The following is a 20,641-nucleotide window of genomic DNA, read 5'->3' as shown; positions in this document are numbered from 1 at the left end:
ACACACACACACTCACAAACAGAGCATCGCTATCATACTGAGCCATATGCTGACCCCAGCCTCAGTGCAGCTATCTCTGCCAATCAACTACTAGAGGGGACGTCCCACACAACCAATACACACACACACACACACACACACACACTTTAATCCTGAAAGTAACGTTTATACACATGCACTTCATGTTTACGTTTTGTGTAAGTGTAAATGGTTAGGTGATATATTTGAAAATTCATGCACACACAAACATTTGCTGGCAGCCTGTGTGTCCATGTGTGTGTGTGTGTGTCCGTGTATGTGTGTGTATAGCAGCTTAGTGTCTCTCCAACATTGTTCCCCAAAAACCACAATCACACAGGAGCAGATGGAGGATGGCCACAGCCTACTCTTTCTCTCACACACGCACACACACCAACTAACACAAGCAAATCGCAGCGCAACACGGTGTTATCAGATGGTAGAGCAGCTGTAGTAGTTGCAGCTAGGTGACCAGTGGGCCAGCATGATGACTCTGCTTAGACGGACTCGCGGTCACAAAACTCAACTTTAGCTTGGAAAACAAATTTTACTCAATAAGGTAAAGATTCAAGTCACCTCTTATAAAAAGCATCAGATTTAGAGATCAAGTTTCCACTTTCACTCTCAGCTGATTTTGTGTTTGGTACAACAAACAAAATTTTACCTTCCTACTATGGTTTTGAAATTTTGTGCTTTTAAAAAAAAATTGTGTCAGTTTTTTGCATTTTGAGGACTCGTAACTATAAACACAGGAGACTGCTACATGAAAGCTTCAGGGCTGAAACACTTTTTAAGATCTTTTAATAATGAGAATCAAATGAATGTTACACCCACTCAAAGTGCCACGATCTAAAGGTTTACATCTCCTTTTTGTCATGAAATCAACATTACTTTAGTCAAGGACAAGCAGGCACATAAAAAAAGCAGGTTTTATGCTGCAAGCTGACATATGACTTTCCCACCTCCAATGGTGCATGCTTTCTTCATTCACAAGGGTAATATCAAAAGCAAAGCATTCTTGCAAACATGCACTGTAACCCATATTTTCAAGCCTTAAAAGTAATGGTAAAAAACATGAAAGTTTATTACGAACAGTTTCACAACTTCCCCAGTAATAAATCCAAGGGAATTGTGATAGAGATGATCTACAGTAGGGCTATGCAAATCACATCTGGAGCCTGACACGCTGGTGTCGCTTAAAGAGCGATGATACCCAGCAGTCTCCTCACTTATCTGGTCTAATCTATGAGTTCAGGAGGACTGATTCCAATCTGATGGGCTATTCTTTACGTGACTAAAGATTGGCTGCGTGTGTGCTAACACTAGTCATCAGCGGGAAGAGAAGGGAAGTTTCTAATACCAGCTTTGTGTTATTGTTCATCGTGACATGTGCGAGTGTAGTGAGGCCTATATGAAGAGTGTGTGCATGCATGTGTTGGGGAGTTTTGGACTGCTTCTGCTGCTGCAGTGAGCTGATACGTGAGATAGAGCTGTGCTTACACACAGCTGCCCCAGCAGCCTGGCACCCTGTGTGTGAGTGTGCTGTGTGGTTTTGGATGGCTCTGGTCACGGTGAATGAAAGATCAGAGAGAGAGAAAAGGCAGATGGACTGCCCTGAGGGCCAAGAGACAGAGAGAGGGGGAGAGAGGGAAGAAGGCAGACAGAGAGAGAGAGGGGGAGAGAGAGAGAACGGGAAAGAAAGACGAGAAAAATGCCAGTTAACACTGACATACTTTGTCTTGCCAACCTTCTCTCAGTTTGCTTCTGTGTCAGCCCCTCAGCGAGGTCCTATCAGTCAATGTTACAATGCAGCACTCAGCTGAAGCTTTATGCAGAACTGAAGGAGATTCGTACACAAGGACATCTAAGCCTCATGTATTCCGTGTTGCCGAATTCACAGGTATGTCAGGAAGATATGAATCATTCATCTCTCTTCAAATCTCAACTACTCTACAGTCAGAAAACCAGTGTACCCATGCGAGCGTTGGACCCAAGCTCAGACCAATGGGAGGGTTGGGTTAGGAAGGTCTTCTGACGTAAAATCTTTGCTAAAACAAAAACATGCAGATCAAGAATGAGATTACTATACTGGATGTGTAGAGGTCCCGGTTAGCGATGACCGCTAGCAGTGCTTACTAGTGCTAACTGACATTAGCCTTTCTGCTAAGCTGGACAAACTGTTTGATGCCCAACCACATTCAGTACAAAAGGTCAGAAAAGAGAAGCCAATGAAACTGGTCTTAAACCTTTAATAAACCTGTAGTCCTTTCAACAGCCACCAGGGGGAGATACCTGTGGTTGCAAAGAGACTCCTGCTCCTGTAGAAGAATATGAGGACAAAAAGGCCTCGGGCCCTGATCTCTAAACACTTTCCTGATGAGTTTTTGACCTCAGACACTCATTTCTGGTCATAATGAGCAGAATATTAAGTCAATTTCATAGGTTTTGGTCCCTCATATATGGGGCAAAAATTCGCCAACAAATGCGATGTAACATATCGCAAGCATTTTAGTTTCTTTTAATTTTTTTGACATTAGGAGTCTCAAATGATTTCTATAACACTGAATGACAGGAATACAAAGCATGGGCTTATATTATTTTTTAAATGTAGTTCAAGTTGATCAGTGGTCATGAGAATTTGCATAATCATGATGAAGGAGTGGGCTGGTTTCAGTCATTAGGCAAATGTACTGCTTATAAGATTGGGGAAGCCTGCAGTCAGCTGAGACTGAAGAAGTCACTTGGATGAGTGACGAAACGTTTCTCCCACTGAAAACGCTACGTCCAGATGAACAAAATCAACTTTTGGAGATGTAGTTCAAGTTCCACAAACCACACGTTAGAATAAATGTTCCAAACAGTTAAATTCACTCTGAGCAGGAAACCACTTGCAAATATTCAACAACAGCTGAAAATCAGGGGGGGAAAAGGAACCATGGTTGAAACACAGAAAAAGGCATAATCCGTGTATTTGTGTGAAGCTTCCTTTTCTGTAATAGCTGAACAAAACAAAGCAATGAAACCAACCGCGCCTGGAAAACGGTTTGATCACTGCAGCCGCCACAGAGAGATGAAGATCCTCATCGGAGCACAAGCTGTTGTGTCGTTTTAAACACAACTTATCACAAAGACCTGGGTCAGTGCAACTACAAAACAACTACTGTACCCATGAAAAAGTGTTTTGCTCTGATTTACATTTGATCTCAAGTGGCAAAATGTAACATTTAAATGTTTTAAGGTTAGAAATGTGCTGTATTACGCCCCCTATAAAGGCTTTTTTTAAGATCCAAGATGTCGTTGCTTGACCAGGTATGTTGTAATTGTTGTAAAGCCACCCTTAAGAACAAATAAACAAGACATTAAACAGATGACTAACAGTAAAAATTAAAAATATGCATGAATTAATTTATAAAATAAATGATATATTCATACTTTTTAAAAATGCACTGCATTTATTTACCTTTGTATTCATTTACCTATATATATCTATCTATATCTATATATATCTATATCTATATCTCTATATATCTATATCTCTATATATCTATATATATATATATATATATCTATATCTCTATATATCTATATATATATATCTATATATATATATATATATATCTATATATATATATATATATATATATATATATATATATATATATATCGAGACTCCTGCTTTATTTAAGAAATTATTATTATTTTTAAGTCTATGCCCTTATTTCTGCATTAGCTTCTGAACATAATGCATTCTTTTCTATATCTATCAACGCATTTCATAATGACAGGGCCTTCAATTGCACTAATGATGAGAACTGAGGCACGTACTAATTAAGCTAAGTAACAATTTATTTACACATTTTTTACTTTATTTATGTATTTTTTATTATTGCAGTCCTTCATACTTGAGGGGACCTAGCTGGAAGAAAAATGCCAACAGGGAAATATTATTGAGAAAAGTTTGTCTTAAAGGGTTGCTATTACATCATGAAGCGACTTTCCCTCACTTTAGGACAATGAGAATGAACAGACAAGAAAAAGATCTGGGGGAGAAAAACTGAATGAAGAACGAAAAGTAATAAATGTGAAAAAGATGAAAAACAGACAGTACGACAGAGATAGAAAAAAAGGATTTGCTAAGATAAAGGAATTAGAGTGACAAGAGAGACAATGCAGGGACAGAATTAGGGAGGAAGATAGAGGAAAAGATGATGAGGGCCACAGATACAAGATAGAAGCAGGAGGAGGTGGAAAAGGCCACAAGAAGACGTACGGGGATGTGAGTGTAAAGATAGATGGTCCAAGAGTTTGAAACAGGGAGGGAGGGAGGAAAGGAGTGACAGAAGTGGGGGACACAAAGGGAGGGAGAGGTGGAGAGACAGATAAGAGGAGCAGAGTGGTGTGTGTAGCACAGAGATGGGGAGTCAATAATGACTGATTACTGTAATTCAGCCTGTCAGAGACATCGGCCTGCTGCTACCGCCAATCGATACGCGCCAGGACACTTTCAGACACACACAAACACCCCAAAACAAGCATGCGTGACACAAGTGTGTCACCAAGTGCACATGCTCACAAACAAACCTGCGCAGTGGGTAAACGGACGTGCACACACAGTCTCGCACGGAAACGCAGGACGTGGACGCTAGCAGAGGTGTCTACATGTCTGCACACTCGCTCAAGATTGCTGGAGTAACACAAAAAACACAAACTGAGACATGAAGGTGGGGAAGAAGCAGTGGGCGCACAAAAACGCACATACACCTACACAAAGCTGTCGGGAGGGGGGTGTTTGCTCACGAGCTACAGCCCCACACTGAGCCTAACAGCCTGTGTATCACTAGCAGAGCGAAATGGCTTCCTCGGCCTGTCCTTTCCCTCGTCTATCCACATGGTCCACCATCTTTCATCACCTGCACTATGTACGGGGCAGGTGACAAAGTAAAGGTGGGGGGGAAGTGACGCCACATGCCACCAGAACAGCACCAAGCAGTTTTGACCCTGAATCACAGAGGCTCTGGAACTGTACTGCATGGATGAACACCAATCTTTCAAAGGATTTCTCCCTCTAACACCTCAGTGCCAAATCCCCCACATGTGTGCACCTTCCAGGTGAACTGGATGACTTGGACAAAGTCTGATAACTGATGCTGCCCGATACCAAAAGGCTCTACTCTTGGGAAACATAGGAAACACAAGTTAGGCTGCAGTCTGAGAGCAAAGTGCTCTACACGGATACTAAGGTATCTTTGGGGTCTTTGAGATATAATGAGGACATTCGGGCTTTGCATGTGAAGAGAAGGATTTCAAATTTAATACTGAATTAAACACTTCCTGTTAGTCATCTCACTGCAGCATTCTGGTAGAAATAATAATAATAATAAAAAAATAATAATAAGGAATTACAATCGTTCAGCCTAGAAGTTACAAGCGCCTGTTTTTCAGCATGAAGGTGATCACTCAGAAAATCTTTGTATTGACGATTCTCTTTCAAAGGGACAAGTGGAACCAAAGCATGTCTGCACAAAGTCCCTCACGACAAAACGGAGCCACCGGATCCTCTCACTGTAGGGAATAGGGATTATGTTTTTCCTTTAATTGGTCATCAGGCAGTTTGGAACACAAAGAAAAGAGAGAACACAAAGATATGCACACAGACATGGGGACAATTACTATTACAATTACTTTAGTTTCACAGTCTTTCTTTAAAAACATATTGGTTTAAAAATGTTAATTAATCTGCATGTTTTTATATTGATTCACTTGGATTTTTGTACCTCTTGTGTCCATGTAAGTGTAATCAAGAGTGTGTATGAATGTGGATACTTATCTGGCTGTGTGTCTCTGAGACCAGAGAGCAAAGCCTCTCATTTAGGAACAGCATTAGAGAGGAGAGTCATCGATAATTATCGACCACGGCTTCTTCCAAACCATCGCTTCGGATCAGGCAGACAGACTGCATGCACACCTGTCTGTCTGCCTTTCTCTCCTTGCACACACAGATGCACTGACACACACATATACACACCCTCCGAATGTGCATCCCAATCTTCTCTGCCTGGCCACGCACGGGTAAACACGCACACTTGATATATAGCACTTCAGAGGCAACTAAATGCAGCTCTATCAAACGAGCTCTCATATTCTGAAAGCTGCACAGCACTGGGCATTGATTTGCTATTCTTAATCCTCCGACCCAACATTCTCGCTCGCACTCACACGTGCTAAGATTTCAAAAGCCCACACAGTACAACGACATTCTCACAACTTCAATGTAAGTTTTTAAAACATCTCATCATTTGAGAGCATGTGGAGTTGTGGATGACAGGGAAAGTCATAAAAAAAATATATATATATTAAGGTGATGCAAAACTGCTAAAAATAGTTTTAGACTGCATTTAGTGGACTTAGAATTTAATGTAACACTAAAAAAGCTACAACCACAGTACAGAAGAAAAAGAGATGGAAGACCTTTTCTGCATGAGGCTGCAAAGGACGATATGCTGTCAGCTGTCAGCAAGCCTACCTGCTTCAGTGAAGGTTAGACACAGCAATATTTGAAGTGTTTTGCAAACTCTTTCAGGCCAATAATAATAAAATAATCCCCTGAATTCTTCTGAGCAATCATTTGGAAAAAAAGAAATAAATAAATTAGATATGTATTTGGTGTGACTCTCGTTCACCTTGATACTTAAAACTTTGCAAAGTGCAGGAATAGCTGAAGTCTTCAGACCTAAACAGAGAGCTGGTAATAGCATAAATCCACGTGCTGCAGACCTTTGAGTTTTGAATGAAGTTTTTTTTCCTGAAGTTTGCAAAAGAGTCTTGTGAGGTTAAATATCTCTTAAAACGCAAACATAATACACAACAATATAAATAATATGCTAATATAATACAAGAAAAGAGAAAAACCAGAGAGAAAAACTCATTTTCAGCATCCTACCTTTGCCTTTTTCTCCTAAATTTTCATATGAGGGTTTTAAAGGATACAAGTTCTGGTAGAGAGGGATGAGGGATTTAAGGGCCCGGCTCGCGTTGATAGCTGTCGCTCTCACCATGGTGGGCAAAATCTTCATGTCCACAATGGCTCCATCAAACAGCGGACCAAAGAAAGGAACCTACAGAGAACAAAACTGGCATTAAATCCACATTTATTCCTTTATATAGTTCAAATTAGATTTTTTTTAACGAAAACCCTGAAAAGTCTAGATTTTTATGAAACAGTGGGAGTTCTCAGTTCTAGTGAACCGACCCTGACAAGTCATGATTGACGCCACAGATTTTTGTAATGATACAATATTTGATTCAGGCTTTGACTTTCCCATATAATTCAATGCTTTGCTTGTGGAATCCACCAAAGAAACTAATGCCGGACTTTTATTGAGTTTATTTGTGGACCAGGTCTCCAAGCCATGCGCTCTGTGGCCGAATACATGTGCTTTCAGGACAACAACAAAGGGAATATCTTATCTAACTTGTTTTTGGATTCATGATAATTCAATATTTTCCCCTGCAGAATGAATGAAAGAGAATACGATTATGTTATTAGTGCTGTGGTATCTATGTCACAGAGAAAAAAAAAGCAGCATTTTATTGTGTTAGGGCTTGTTTGAAATAGAGTTATGCCATCAGTGCTGTGGTATTAATGTCTGTGTGCTTTAGACTGATACATTAACCAGATCAGAAAGACTTGGGGCAAGACTCTCTCTAGGATTGTTAGTCAATCTGGATACATATCTGTGGGGTCTGGTAGGAAACATAAAATCATGGACCAAATATTGTTCTCATTTTTTTTCTCCAACCAAACTTTCCCCAAATCCACACAAGTCTAAGTATAAAAAATGGCTAACTAAATAAGACTTTTAATAAGTGAACATTTCACTTATTCTCCAAATGTATGAAGATTCCTAGCATCTTGTAACATCTTGTAACAAATAGTCTAAAGATGACAACTGTTGTGATTTATCATATAAATAAAAATTAATAATTAATCTATTTTAAATTGAGTATATTAACATTTCATTGTTGCTTTGCCACAAATACAGCTTAAAAAAGTGTTTCGATCTTTCCTTTAATTTGGCACTGCTGCCACTGATAATGGGAAAGATTACATTGATTGGCCAACAATTCCCACAAAAGGTGACACAGATAGCCATCAGTGATAAGCTCAGAGAGCAGTTAAATGACCATGCCAGGTTTTAATAATGAGCTTAAAGGTCTTGCTTCAGAGGCAAGAGGATTGTGTGTAACGAACAACTGCCTAGTCCTGCGTGTTTACCTCTGGTTTTTTGAGTATGTGGATGGAATACATGTGGTTCTTCATGGGGTAGATGATGATTAGCACATCTCCGAACTCAGTGGGGATGATCCCGCGGCGGTAGTCCCTGGAATGTTCTGACCAGACGATGTGGACTTCGTCGTTGCCAAGATGTCTGAGCTGGAGAGGCAAAAAAAGAAAAGAAATTAATAGAATCAAAATGGAAGAAAAATATTATTATTAACATATAACCTTATTACTCAAACACCAACATTGACCGAGAGGGGTCTGCAAACTGAGCTGGATAGGCTGTATCCATCATAACCCCAAGGCTTTGAAGTCTGTGTATATGTGGTTTAGGTGGCCCTGGGCGTGATGGAGTGAGTGTGTGAAGATGGAGAGTGGACAACAAGACAAAGTGAAGCCCCGGAAAGATGGAGTAGGGGCTGGAAGACAGATGGGATTGTGTGTGATCCTCTGACTGTGTGTGAGATTCACACCCACGCCGACTACAGTCGGGGCTGGTGACAGCTCAGTCATTAACCTTGATGTCTGCCAAAACACACACCCCCACCCTCCACCTCCCCACACAGAGGTCTCTGTACACACCTTCTGATAGCTGCCAGTCTTGTCCTTGGCCATGAGACAAACACGCTGAAGACAGATCCTTTTAAATGTTTAACTGCAGTTACTTTTATGACAAACTAAATAGTGCACCGGGATGCAAAGTTTAATGATGTAATTTGGTTTGTAGACATCACAGACTGCATTTTACACATGGTGGTATTTATGTTACACTACCCGTTACATACATAAGTGCCTATAACTTATCAGCTAGTCCAGTTCAAAGACTAGAACTAGTGAAGGTGAGGCCTTACAGTCAACTGTCAGCTTACTGCTGCCCATCAGCACTTAAAGAGATGAGTTACAACAGTACAGTTGTTTCGACGGGGATATTAGTTATTAACTGGGTAATTTTAGTCTTTGTGAACTGACTCACTTGTTTAGCCAGCCTCAAGTGGCCACTGGAGGAATTGCAGGTTTTTGCACTTTTGCATTGACCATGGAGTTCATCGCTTGGTCCTCAGCTCGTATATAAGCTTGGGGTCAACTAAATTTTTTTAATGTAAGCATTATTTAACACATTTGGACGTGATTTCGCCAACATGCAGCACTGACTTGAATTTACCTGAATACAGTGAGTTATAGGCTTAATTAACCTGACAGAACTTGATGGGAAAAGCATAAAGTTGATATATCTATGAAGTTTTGCCTTGAATAAATCTAAACCCCCTCCTGTGTCTGCAGGATACTCACCGTCATCAGTAATACTGGGAACTGATGCTCTTTCCATTACTGCACTTTAAGAAAGAGTTATGAGCCTCAAGTCGTATTTTTGGGTGTCAGAACAATTAGGTGGCACAGTTTAAGGCAGTCTGGAGTCTTGGTGTCTGATATGCCTCTCTGAGCTGTACTTTTATTTTAAAAATGTTTCAGTGACGAAGTTCAGAGTGATGTCATCTCTGATGCCACGATCACCTGGTGTAATGCAGCTTTAATCATTTAATCGTGTTTTGCACAGATGAGACGGACCACGACGTAGACCTGGAAAAATGTCCTGCGATGGACAACACTGTTTGTGTTTTCAGTGTGTGGCAGGGGGTGGCAATGATAAATCTCAGTTTAACCTGTTTGTGGACACGTTTGTCAAACTGTGTCTGTAAGCCTGTGTACACTCGCTTTGTCCAGCATTAACACAAATGTATGGCTGTGCGGTTATTTGGGCAGACGGATGTGAATGAAACCTGCCGTGGATGTGTGTTTGTGTCACGTTAAACGGGTTCACAGTGGCGTGTGTGCGTGTCCGTATGTGACTATGCGTGTTTGATGGGGCCATCAGCTGATCAGGGAGACTGATGGTGTCGGACCAGGCGGTGATAATCCAATCAGGAGCCTGAAGCGACGTGATAGGCCGAGAAGCAGGAAGTATGATCTGATTATGGGGACATTATGGCCATGTGCAGAGCGCCCAGTGCCTGGGGGATGACAGGTGTGTACACAGACAGACACACACACACAACCGCACACACGCACAATAAACCTGGCTGCCTAGAGGCTGATACAACCCCACGCGCCACACTGCACAAATACAGACGTGATTGCTCCGAGGAATTATTGAATGCATTGGTGTGGGGTAGAAGCACTGACATCGGAGTGGTGTGAGTGTGTACCTATGCTCATCAAAGAGGTGTGGGTGGACGAAAAGAAGGACTGAGGAGTTCTTGTCCCCTCACTACATAAAAGAAGTGAAATTAGAACAATAAGCATGCTCATTATTACTAATTACTCTTTTCCACAGCACATAAAACACACTCGGATGTAGTCTGGGAGATGTTTCCATCCATCTATCAAGCAATTTTGACAATTTTTGAAATGTCACAGTGGTTTTTTGTGTTGCCCAAAACAGCAAATAAAGTGCTGCTAATGACACATATTTCATACTTAATTGTGACTGGTTACAAATTTACTACTGCTACAGTGGGGAGCACTATTAACACTATAAGAAACAAACAACAACAACAAAAAAAACACCGAAGAGGAGCTAGCACCCTTCACAGAGAGCCTGTATACATCCATCTGCATGTCTAGATAAACTGTGTCGAGTGCGTTACCTTCTTGGTGAGGTTAAGGTCCTGGTCGTGGGGCATGCGAGTGGAGACGTGGTAGATGACCTCAGTAGTGGAAGTGGCGTAGTAAGGAGTGGTCTGGCCTGTGCTGCGATTTCTCTGAAGGCCTCCCATGAAACCACAGTGAGTGGGCAGGTCCACCTAAATGGCCCAAGCACACAAACAATATCAAGCGAGGTCCATTTAACAAAATATAACCTCTGCGTTCAGTTAGCTTATCTCATATTGTGTAAGGCTATAAATGCTGTGGATTGTGTTCACACTATATTCTTGTCCCTAAACATCTAATCAAAGTGCTAACATATTATAAAGAAAACAAGTTTTTGTCAGTAGCAGTAAATGATCCTAAATAACCAGCTAATTTCCCAAATTTCAAACTTCCTTTCTCCAGATTTTAATTCTTGAACTCTGCTGGAATAGCACTGCATGGATTCTAGTTCAAAATATAACTATTTATCTTTTACTTCGGCTTAATGAGACGCATCAGTTCCACCTCTGTCTGTAACGAGACACTTTAGCTCCTTCCCCTTTAAGCCAGTGGTTCCCGCCCTTCTAAGCCCCCACAATTTTTTATCAACAATCACCAGTGAAAAACAATCCAAGCTCTGAGGCCTAGCATATGAGTATCTGCAAACTGTTTTAACTTATTTTGCCTTATTAAAATGTGCATTTTTCCCCTGGCATCCTCCTGATTGGCTGCCATTCACAAACAGAAGGTTTGAACAAGGTGGGCCACAGCTGTGTGCCCAAGCTGATCGTATTAGAGTACATGTATTCACTAAAGATGACTTAAGCAGAATTCACCGTATTTGGTTTCATAGGCTGAAATATTATTGTTATTGCATTAATTATGTGTTTTGCTTCATCACACACTGCTAAAAAGAATAAAACATACGGGTGACTGTTTAGGTTTTCATTACTTTGAAATGGTCCTGATAATGCTAAATACATAATAATGATAAGTAATACATGTATAAATGTGTTCTCACCTCCCACCCCAGTCCAGAAACAAAGTCCTCATATGCCTGGCTGCCTGCTGTATTAGTCAGTATGGAGTGTTTGTCCTCTTGGCCTTCAGCCACGTAAAATACTGCAATTTTATGGGTTTCACGGCTGGAAGAGGATGAAGAAAAAAACAAAACAAAACAGATGAGAGCCTATTAAAGCTGCAACACCAAACCAGTTCAAAGTATGATCTGACAAAAAGCTGAATGAACAGAAAAGATGTTTTTTTTTCCAGGCTCCTCACCACTGCCGTGAATCCAGATTCTTCAGCTCTCTCAGTAATTTCTCGTTCTTCCTCAGCAAGTGAAAACTACTCCTGTAAGACAGAAGTGCACAAGTCGTGAACCATAAATCATCATTAAGATTGAACTGCCTGATCACTGACCGGCTGTCACTCCTGTCTTGACTAATTAGCTGGTTGCAGGTTTTTGTCACCCTCACACAATGGCAAAAAAGAAGTGGTGTTTAAAGTCCACAAGGGCTTAAAGCATGACAACGTTGTTTTTTTGAAGGGGATTTAAAAATAATAATAATAATCATACAATCAAGATAAGACTGAAATGCAGACTTTTAGCTTTAATTCAAGGAGTTTAACAATATTACCTGTTGCACTGCATGACCTATTTAGCAATTATAGGTATCTTTAAACATAATCCCTGATCACTTGCTTCTGAATGGACCTTTTAGCCTTTAAATATGCAGTAAATGTCCTGCACTAGCCTCACATCTGTCACTTTTGACTTCCCCATGCAGTACCACAGTTCCTCTATTGACACCCTATAACATGCTTCTTCTAGATCCACAAAGACTCAGCGCTTGAGGAAAAAAAAAACTCATTTTAATACAAGACCATAGAGAGGAGGAGTGGAGACTGAGGAAGACGCACACTGACAGATCACCCATAAATGACCACAACCCAGATTTTAAAGAAGGATTTTAACATTCAGTCCCTTGTGGCTAATCTGTTTGGGTCCTCTAAATCATTTTAACGTGGGCTGGGGGTTACCAGCTGTTGCTGACAGCTGTGGTTGTCCAGTAATTGCTACTACTAAACACAATCACATAGCATGTTGGTTTTCCTGTAGGTCTGTCTAAAATGGCTTCAGGCGGTATTTGCAGTCCAATTTTTTTACTATGTTTTGTTCTCAATATAAAACAAAATGTGTGTAAGAGGCAGGGGAGGTGCTGGGTTTCTGAAGCTGCTGCCTCAACTCTGGCCTTACAAATACAGATTACTGGGTTTTAATATAAATGAGCAAACGCAGCCACACATCACAGGGCCTGCAGTTTATGTCGTCGCCACTTTCAGGGTCCAAACATAAAAGAAAAGGGACATTATTATTAATGAAAACAAAAGCCTTTCATGCAGACTAACTTGTCCTGAGGCCGTTCAAAGTGTCCCAGCGACCAGCCCCCAACCTCTGCACCGCTGATATAAAACCTAGACTCGAGTGGTGAAGCTTGGAGTGGACTGATAATGACACGTCATTCTTTTCACTCTTAGAGAAAGGGGAAAAACGGGATAGAAAGAGCAGGAGATAAAGAGAGAGAGAGAGAGAGAGAGAACGAGAGGGGGACAGCAATTTGGTCTTTATTAAACTGATACTTGGTAATGGCCTCATTCTCTGCTCTCAAAGACTCCATTTACACCCTGGATTATAGGGAAAAGCATAAAAGGGGACACACACATGCACACACGTAGGTGACTGTCAGTATCTTAGTGTCTGTAATGCCCCATATGAATACCTGGAGAGACAATAACACATGATTAGACAATCTCTTCTTTTCTTTCATCCTTATCCGTCTATTCTCCCTTTTCTCCAACATCCAAATTTCTCATTTTTACCTTCCAAATTCACTCACCTTTTCTGGCACCATGTCATTTTTTAAAAATTCACTGTCTACATTTACATGTGCCTCATTTCATCCTGTTTTCTGATTTGCCACTTCACGCTCGATCCTTCTCTCCTCTTCTTTTATTCTAACTCCAAATGGGTTGAATTTGATCAATAGAGCACTATACTCATTATCACACACTCTTTATACACACACACTCACACACAAGCACGGTGTGTTAAGAAGTCTATTGTGCAGGCTGAATGCAGAAAGTGTAATTCCCTGGATAAAGTATAAAGAGCGATGAGGGTCCATTAGATGGCTGGGCACTTTTAAAGTGATACCCGACATTGTGTATTTTAGCCCAGAGTCACTGAGAAGATGAAATGCTGTGCATTATGAATGGCAAAATGTGAAGTGTAATGAAAAAAAAAAGAGCACTCTGTTGAATTTGAATCTTTTTTTGTTTCATTTGCATTAAGCAAGAATATGCTTTGCTCAAAGAGACACTCCAGATCGAAAACAGCCTCTTAGTTAGTATATCTTGTACAAAAATGATGTTTTATGGCTTTTAAATGACAGAATAAACCATCGTATCTTAATGGAAAGAATAATATTTTCATAAAATTAAACTAGAGAGTAAAAAAAATATCCATGTTAAAAACTAAAACTCATTTGGAGTAACATTATCTAAGGGCTATAGATATATTTTCATGACATACGGGATGCAACAAGGTTGTTTACATCAATATAGTGCGATTGTGCGTTATATTTTTTTAGTAAAGCCTTTGTGAAGGTACCATATAATAACTATGTTGCACTCACACATCTAGCAACAGTTGGTAAAGTCTGCTGCGTTGTAGAAACGATAAAAGAAAGTCACCACAATCCACTGACAGATATTTTTACTGTAGTAGAATATTAATGCGACTACTGTGTGCTGTGACTGTTGTGTCTCAACCAGGATTAAAATACAAAGCTAAAAACTGGCCATTTAATCCACATCAACCCTGATGTTAAAATTACAGTTTTAAAAGTCTTTAACAAGGCAGGCTGAAAATAAAGCTAATGAGAAGTTCCTGAAGCCTGCATTCTTTTTAATCGTCTCCAGGGGGCGATAGCTGTGGCTGCAAAAATACTTCTGGTCCTAAAGAAGTCATTGGGAAATTAGCTCCTGGCTCTGACCTCTGTAAATACTTTCCAAATAAGTTTATGCTGCTTATTTTGGGTGATAATATTTAAAACATTAGGTCCGTTTTAAATTTGGGCGATTTTATGTTTTAGAAATGAGGATTATCCAGGTTTTCTTCTCTTTTGTATTTGAATTTTAACTGAACATTTAGATATTACCCTGTGGACCACAACTCACCTTAAAAACAGAGGTACATTACACAGCCCTAATAATCCCTTTTAAAGTGATCATTAACATAAATATCATTAACCCAAAATTCCAGTTTAATTTGGGATTGTCACAGCGTGCAGTGCTCGATCTTACCTTTTCTCCCAGGAGTTGAGCCCCAGTATGTTGATCAGTAGTCTGCAGTAATAGAAGGCCGACTGTGGCGTCTGAGTCTCTGGTTCGGTCTGATGCACGGCTCTCATGTTCAGCTCCTCACCTCTCTGAAACATTCGATCGCTTCATTTTAATGCACAAAAACCAAATAATTAAATAAAACATGGAAAATACAACAATGAGCGCCAGCCACCACCGAGGCTTATGACAACAAACATAATGGTGGTGCTTTTAATCACGCTACACTAAACCAAGTGTTTTTCTGCAGATTATTTTCAAATCAGAATGATGTAAAATCAATTTTAATACACTCACTGGCCACTTTGTTAGGTACACCTGTTCAGCTGCTTGTTAATACAAATACCTAATCAACAATCCCATGGCAGCAACTCAGTGCATTCAGGCATAAACATGGTCATATGCTGAAGCTCAAACTGAGCATCATAATTCAAAGGTGATTTAAGTGGTTGTTGGTGTCAGATGGTCTGGATATTTCAGAAAGTGCTGATTTGCTGGGATTTTCCCAGACACCCATAACTAGAAGACCACACTGAGAGCCACTCCTGTCAGCTAAGAACAGGAAACCGATACCACAATACCCCAAAGCTGTATGACAAAAGATTAGAGAAACATTTTCTGGTTTGATGAGTCTCAATTTCTGCTGTGACATAACAATAGTAGATCCAGGATTTGGTGTAAACGTGAAGGCTATTCTGTTTTTTTTTAATCACTGGTCAGGCTGCTGGTGTAATGGTGTGTGGCATAAGATTTCTTTGCGCCCATAAATACCAACTGAACATCATTTAAATGCCACAGCCTGAGTATTACTGACAGGCTGACATGCCCATCTCTATATAACTACAGTGTACCCATCTCCAGAAGGATAACATATCATGTCAAAAACCTCATATCACCTCAAATAAGTTTTTTTTTTTGAACATGACAAAGAGTCAGTGTACTCAAATAGCCTTCACAGTCATCAGCTCTCAAACCAAAAGTGAAGCATTGGGATGCAATGGAACAGGAGACTCACATCACAGGATGTGCAGCTGACACACCTGTGTGATGCCATGTTAACATGGAACAAAATCTTTGAAGAATGATTCCAGCACCTTGTTGAAGCTATGCCATGAAGAATGAGGGCTGCTCTAAATGCAAAATTGGGGGGCCCTCTGTGGCATTAGCAAGGTGTAACTAGCAAATTTACCAGTGAGTGTAGATGAACTTCTTTCCTTCAGAAATGCTGGATTCACTGATAAAATAAATAACAGTTATAAAATCATTTGGTGTTTTGGTATTATGAGTTAGCTTCTCTGTGTTTAGGAGGCATGTTCCTTTGATTCTGTGCAGTAGGGACACGTTGACTTATTTTAACAGAAAAATCATGACATGTATTAGCAATGGCTGAAAAAAACAAAACAAATAATAACTCTTAAAACAAGTCTGACGATAGAACTGTAATAAATCCCCACATAGGGAAACACATGCTGTACTGCACGTGTGAAGGTCCAATAACTAAAGGCTCAGGAGTTTAATGATTGCTATTGATGTGAACATAGGCAGCACGCACATGGAGGACGAAGTCTCTCTCAGCAGCACTTTGTTTCAGGATGGCATTGATCACATCGTTCTCCTGCTTCTCTGAAACACACACTGGAGGAGGTGCTGGGATGTTGAGCGGCATACCTGCGGGAACCAATCAGGAATCAGAGTTGCTACTTAGGAATGTGCTGAACAGCTGTAGAGTTCAGATTAAAGCAAATACCTGCTCTCTGCAGACACTCAGGACTCGAGTATCCCAGGTACTGCAGCATTTCATCCAGTGCATCATCTCCTTCTCTCAGTGAGTCCCATGCTGGCACCGCCTCCCGACACACGCGTTTAGCCAATGGCGGAGCCAGATGCTGCTCTAAACTCGACTTTGCTGGATCTGCCTCACTATCCATTCGATGTTCATCTTTCTCCCCCTCCTCCTCCTCTTCTTCCCTTTCAAATCCACCTCCTCTCCGATCTTCTTTCTCCCCCTCACTTGCTTTCCTCTCCTCCGCTTCCTCCTCTCCCTCTCCCTGAGACTCCTGCCTGTCACCATCCGTCCTCACTCCCTCCTCTGCCCCCCTCTCCTCTTGCCCGTCCTCCTCGCTATCTTCTCTTTTCGCTCCCATCTTTTTCGGCGGACCTCCTGGTGGGGTGCGTAAATGAAGATTTGTAGTGTGAGGTGACTGCGTGTGTGTTAAAAGTGTGTGCGCTGGACTGTTAGGAGAACATGGCGGAGGCCCATAGAGGACGGCGGAGTCCCATGAGTGTTTTCCAGCTACATCTCGGATGATGACGCGAACGCAAGCGGGAGCAGAGGACAAACCAGCCGTCATTCCGCCTCCTGGCACACCGGACTCTGATCGGATCTGGAAAATAGCGGCAGAAGAAGCAAAAAATAAAATAAAATAGTAAAGAAATCACAAAATAAATATTTTATATTATTTAAAGATTGTTTCCCCACTAATGTGTTAATAATATAATAAATGCAGTAATCATCATATTTGTATTCCAGGTGTAAAAGTAATTATTCAAGTAATAAATTCATGTATGTTTAACCCTGACAAATACACTTAGAAGCAACTGGAACATTTATGAAGATTTACCTGAAGCACAGACAGCAGCGTGGATCCATTCAGAACCAGGAACTGCAGGTTTGGTGAATGGAAAAGTTCTGGTCCAAGATCTGCACTCTCACAGAACGGGTTGTCCTGGTTTTCACACACCTGCAAAACATGACGTTATAATTACTACAGCAGCAAAATAACAACAGCTTTCGACATTTCGCAGAGTCGCCTCCCTTTAACATAACTTAGTTAACCCAACAAACTCAAAGTAACAGTACCTGACTGGACAGAGTAGCGGGGCCTCCGGACATGGGATAATGTCCCAGATGGTTTACCAGGTGGGTAATAACTGTTCTGGCTGCAATGGAGACGAGGCCCTGCTGAATACGGCTACGAACTGCAGAGAGAACGCAGACGATAAAAGATATAGTTAGGAGGTCATTTCATCACCTATAATGAAAAATAAAAATAAGGGATTGGACTGTCAGGATTTAGAAAGTTAACTGTAAGACAAACGTGTTATTGCTCTGGAGAAAATTTAAAGGGAAGCTGCAGCAGGTGGGGTGGGGGGTAAGCAATAGCAATGCTGAATTATATTTATGTTTTTTGGAAATCATAAAGAAACTGATTGGTATCATCGCAGAAACAACACACTCAGTATTAGTAATTAGAAATTCTATTAAATGTAAGTCAATGCATTTACCATTAATACAAATATAATTCATTGCTGTTACACTTTAATACATTTAGAGATGAACCATTAAAACAACAATTCATTGAATAGTTTTATTACTTAAAATGAGAAACAAGCTGTTTACTGTGAGAACACTGATCTAATGTTCTTTAGAGAATATAATATAAAATATATATACAAAGATTTAGCTCATTTAAAAATAATAAAATAAAATAAAATTAAATATTAAAGCAAGAACAAAGTCCATCCCAGATGATGTCCTCATACAAGACTGAAGACTAGAGGAGTACAGAGGCTTTCAGGCTGTGGCAGCAGGGCTCTGGATCAGTTTGCCACTCCAGCTCTGTTAAGCTGACTCTGTAGAGTCTTTAAAACAAAACATTTTTTCAGGCCTTCTGCTGAAATTGTTTTCTTATTTATGTTTGTGTTTATTTTAATTCTATTTTCATATCAATTGTGTTTTAAGCATTTTTGGGGCTAGTCTGTGAAAAGCGCTATATAAATAAACTTTAATCACTTTGCAGAGAGTGTTGCCTTTGGCTGACCCTCTTCAGTCTCTATTCATTACACACACAGCAGGCTTAATATCTACTGTTTACTCTCTGATTAATGTGCACTGATTGAATAAAAATAAACTAATTTTCTCTCATTATCTTTTAGCAGCGGTTTAGCAAAGTAAATCTTCTGCATTGCAGCCTTCTGTAGGGCTGATTGGACTGGAGTGTTACTGCAGAGAGGCGAGTAGCATCCACCGATAAAATAAACAACAAAAGTGTTAAACCTGCAGTTTCACAGTGACAGAAAAAGTGTGAAGGATACTCTGACTTGTTCTTTAGTTTATGAGTTAACTTAAGGAATCACTGTAGAAACTAGGAGAAAGTACAAGCACACTTTCAGCTCGTACATAGTTTGCACCATGCTGAGAAGAAGCCAATGCCATCACACATTGTGCTGCCAGCCGATCCTGGTTAATCAACATCATTACACACACACTGTGAAACACACACGCGCGCACGCTTTACGGCAACTCCTTATTGACAGGCTGTGCACAGAGTACAGATATGTATTGACCAGATTTTCAATGACTCCCTGAACCTCGTAGGGTGCTCTAAAAGAGGCAGACAAGGCAAAGGGAAGCAAAAATAAATGATAAATGAAGCCAGCAGAATGTAATAGAAGTGAGAGGAACATTAGCAGAAAATAGTCTTAGGATATTAAAAGAATAAAAAACGGAATTGTGTAAGTGAAGATTAGTGGTTAGACGAGAGAAGACAGGAGAAGAGAAGCATGGCCTTTCAGGCTACTCCAGTCATTAAAGTAGACAGAGTCCTGGTGAACCACAGCAGGAGATGATATATACTCCGACACAGATGCAGACAGGTGTGCACACATGTAAAGACTAAACCAAAGGTTTTGCAGAGACCTTGGTGTCATAGTGTAAAGATTTTCTATATGCATCTGGATCAACGCACCACATTGCATGGATTATTAAAGCGACAAGAGGAAAAAACAGAAACGTAATAGGTGTTAACCGCGGAGCAGTGCATTTCCACTGCTTGATACATTACCTTCGGTGACTGGCTGCAGTTTGCTGGATCGCTCAGAGTCCGGACTGTGTAGCGGTTCTGGTTCTCGGAGGTTCTCTAAAGGCAAGAACGGGTCGTAGTCTGGATTCAACAGGTCCGACAGTTGCAGCGGGAAATACTTGGGATTGCTGAAAGACTGTGCCCCATACACACAGCCATGTAATACCTGGACACATTTTTAAAAGAAAAAAGCGCATGAGTGGATTCCTTTGTGTATCGTTTACAGCTCCAGTTGAGCCAAACTGGCCTAATACTGACATATATGTGAATATAAACACAAGCATATACCTTATAAATACAGCTGAGGAGCGTTTTGGTAGGCTGGTCCCTCTCTGGAGGGCTTCGTGTTTGCACAGGCTGAAGAAGAGTCTTTGGGGGCAGTGCCATCACCCAATCCAACAGACACAACAGGAGGGAAACTACCAGCTGCAACACACAAGTACAATTT

At 40.6% G+C, this 20,641-nt stretch overlaps 1 protein-coding gene across 7 annotated transcripts in view; it reads right to left on the bottom strand.

The window, feature by feature from the left end:
* Nucleotides 1–20,641, bottom strand: part of ralgapa1 (Ral GTPase activating protein catalytic subunit alpha 1) — a 70,498-nt gene that overhangs the window by 17,648 nt on the left and 32,209 nt on the right. For all 7 annotated transcript variants that reach the window (XM_085144009.1, XM_085144011.1, XM_085144013.1 and 4 more), the window contains 12 exons: nt 20,482–20,619; nt 20,176–20,359; nt 18,192–18,310; nt 17,953–18,072; nt 17,079–17,715; nt 16,884–16,999; nt 15,296–15,420; nt 12,209–12,280; nt 11,949–12,072; nt 10,945–11,100; nt 8,294–8,452; nt 7,006–7,133 (listed from right to left, as the gene is read on the bottom strand). In XM_085144009.1, the coding sequence (XP_085000135.1) occupies nt 7,006–7,133; nt 8,294–8,452; nt 10,945–11,100; nt 11,949–12,072; nt 12,209–12,280; nt 15,296–15,420; nt 16,884–16,999; nt 17,079–17,715; nt 17,953–18,072; nt 18,192–18,310; nt 20,176–20,359; nt 20,482–20,619 (2,078 nt within the window). The remainder of the gene's footprint in view (nt 1–7,005; nt 7,134–8,293; nt 8,453–10,944; nt 11,101–11,948; nt 12,073–12,208; nt 12,281–15,295; nt 15,421–16,883; nt 17,000–17,078; nt 17,716–17,952; nt 18,073–18,191; nt 18,311–20,175; nt 20,360–20,481; nt 20,620–20,641) is intronic.

The sequence above is a fragment of the Neolamprologus multifasciatus genome, chromosome 19, assembly GCF_963576455.1.
Source record: "Neolamprologus multifasciatus chromosome 19, fNeoMul1.2, whole genome shotgun sequence".
NCBI classification, from domain to species: Eukaryota; Metazoa; Chordata; class Actinopteri; order Cichliformes; family Cichlidae; genus Neolamprologus; species Neolamprologus multifasciatus.
This window is presented reverse-complemented; position numbering and strand designations above follow the sequence as displayed.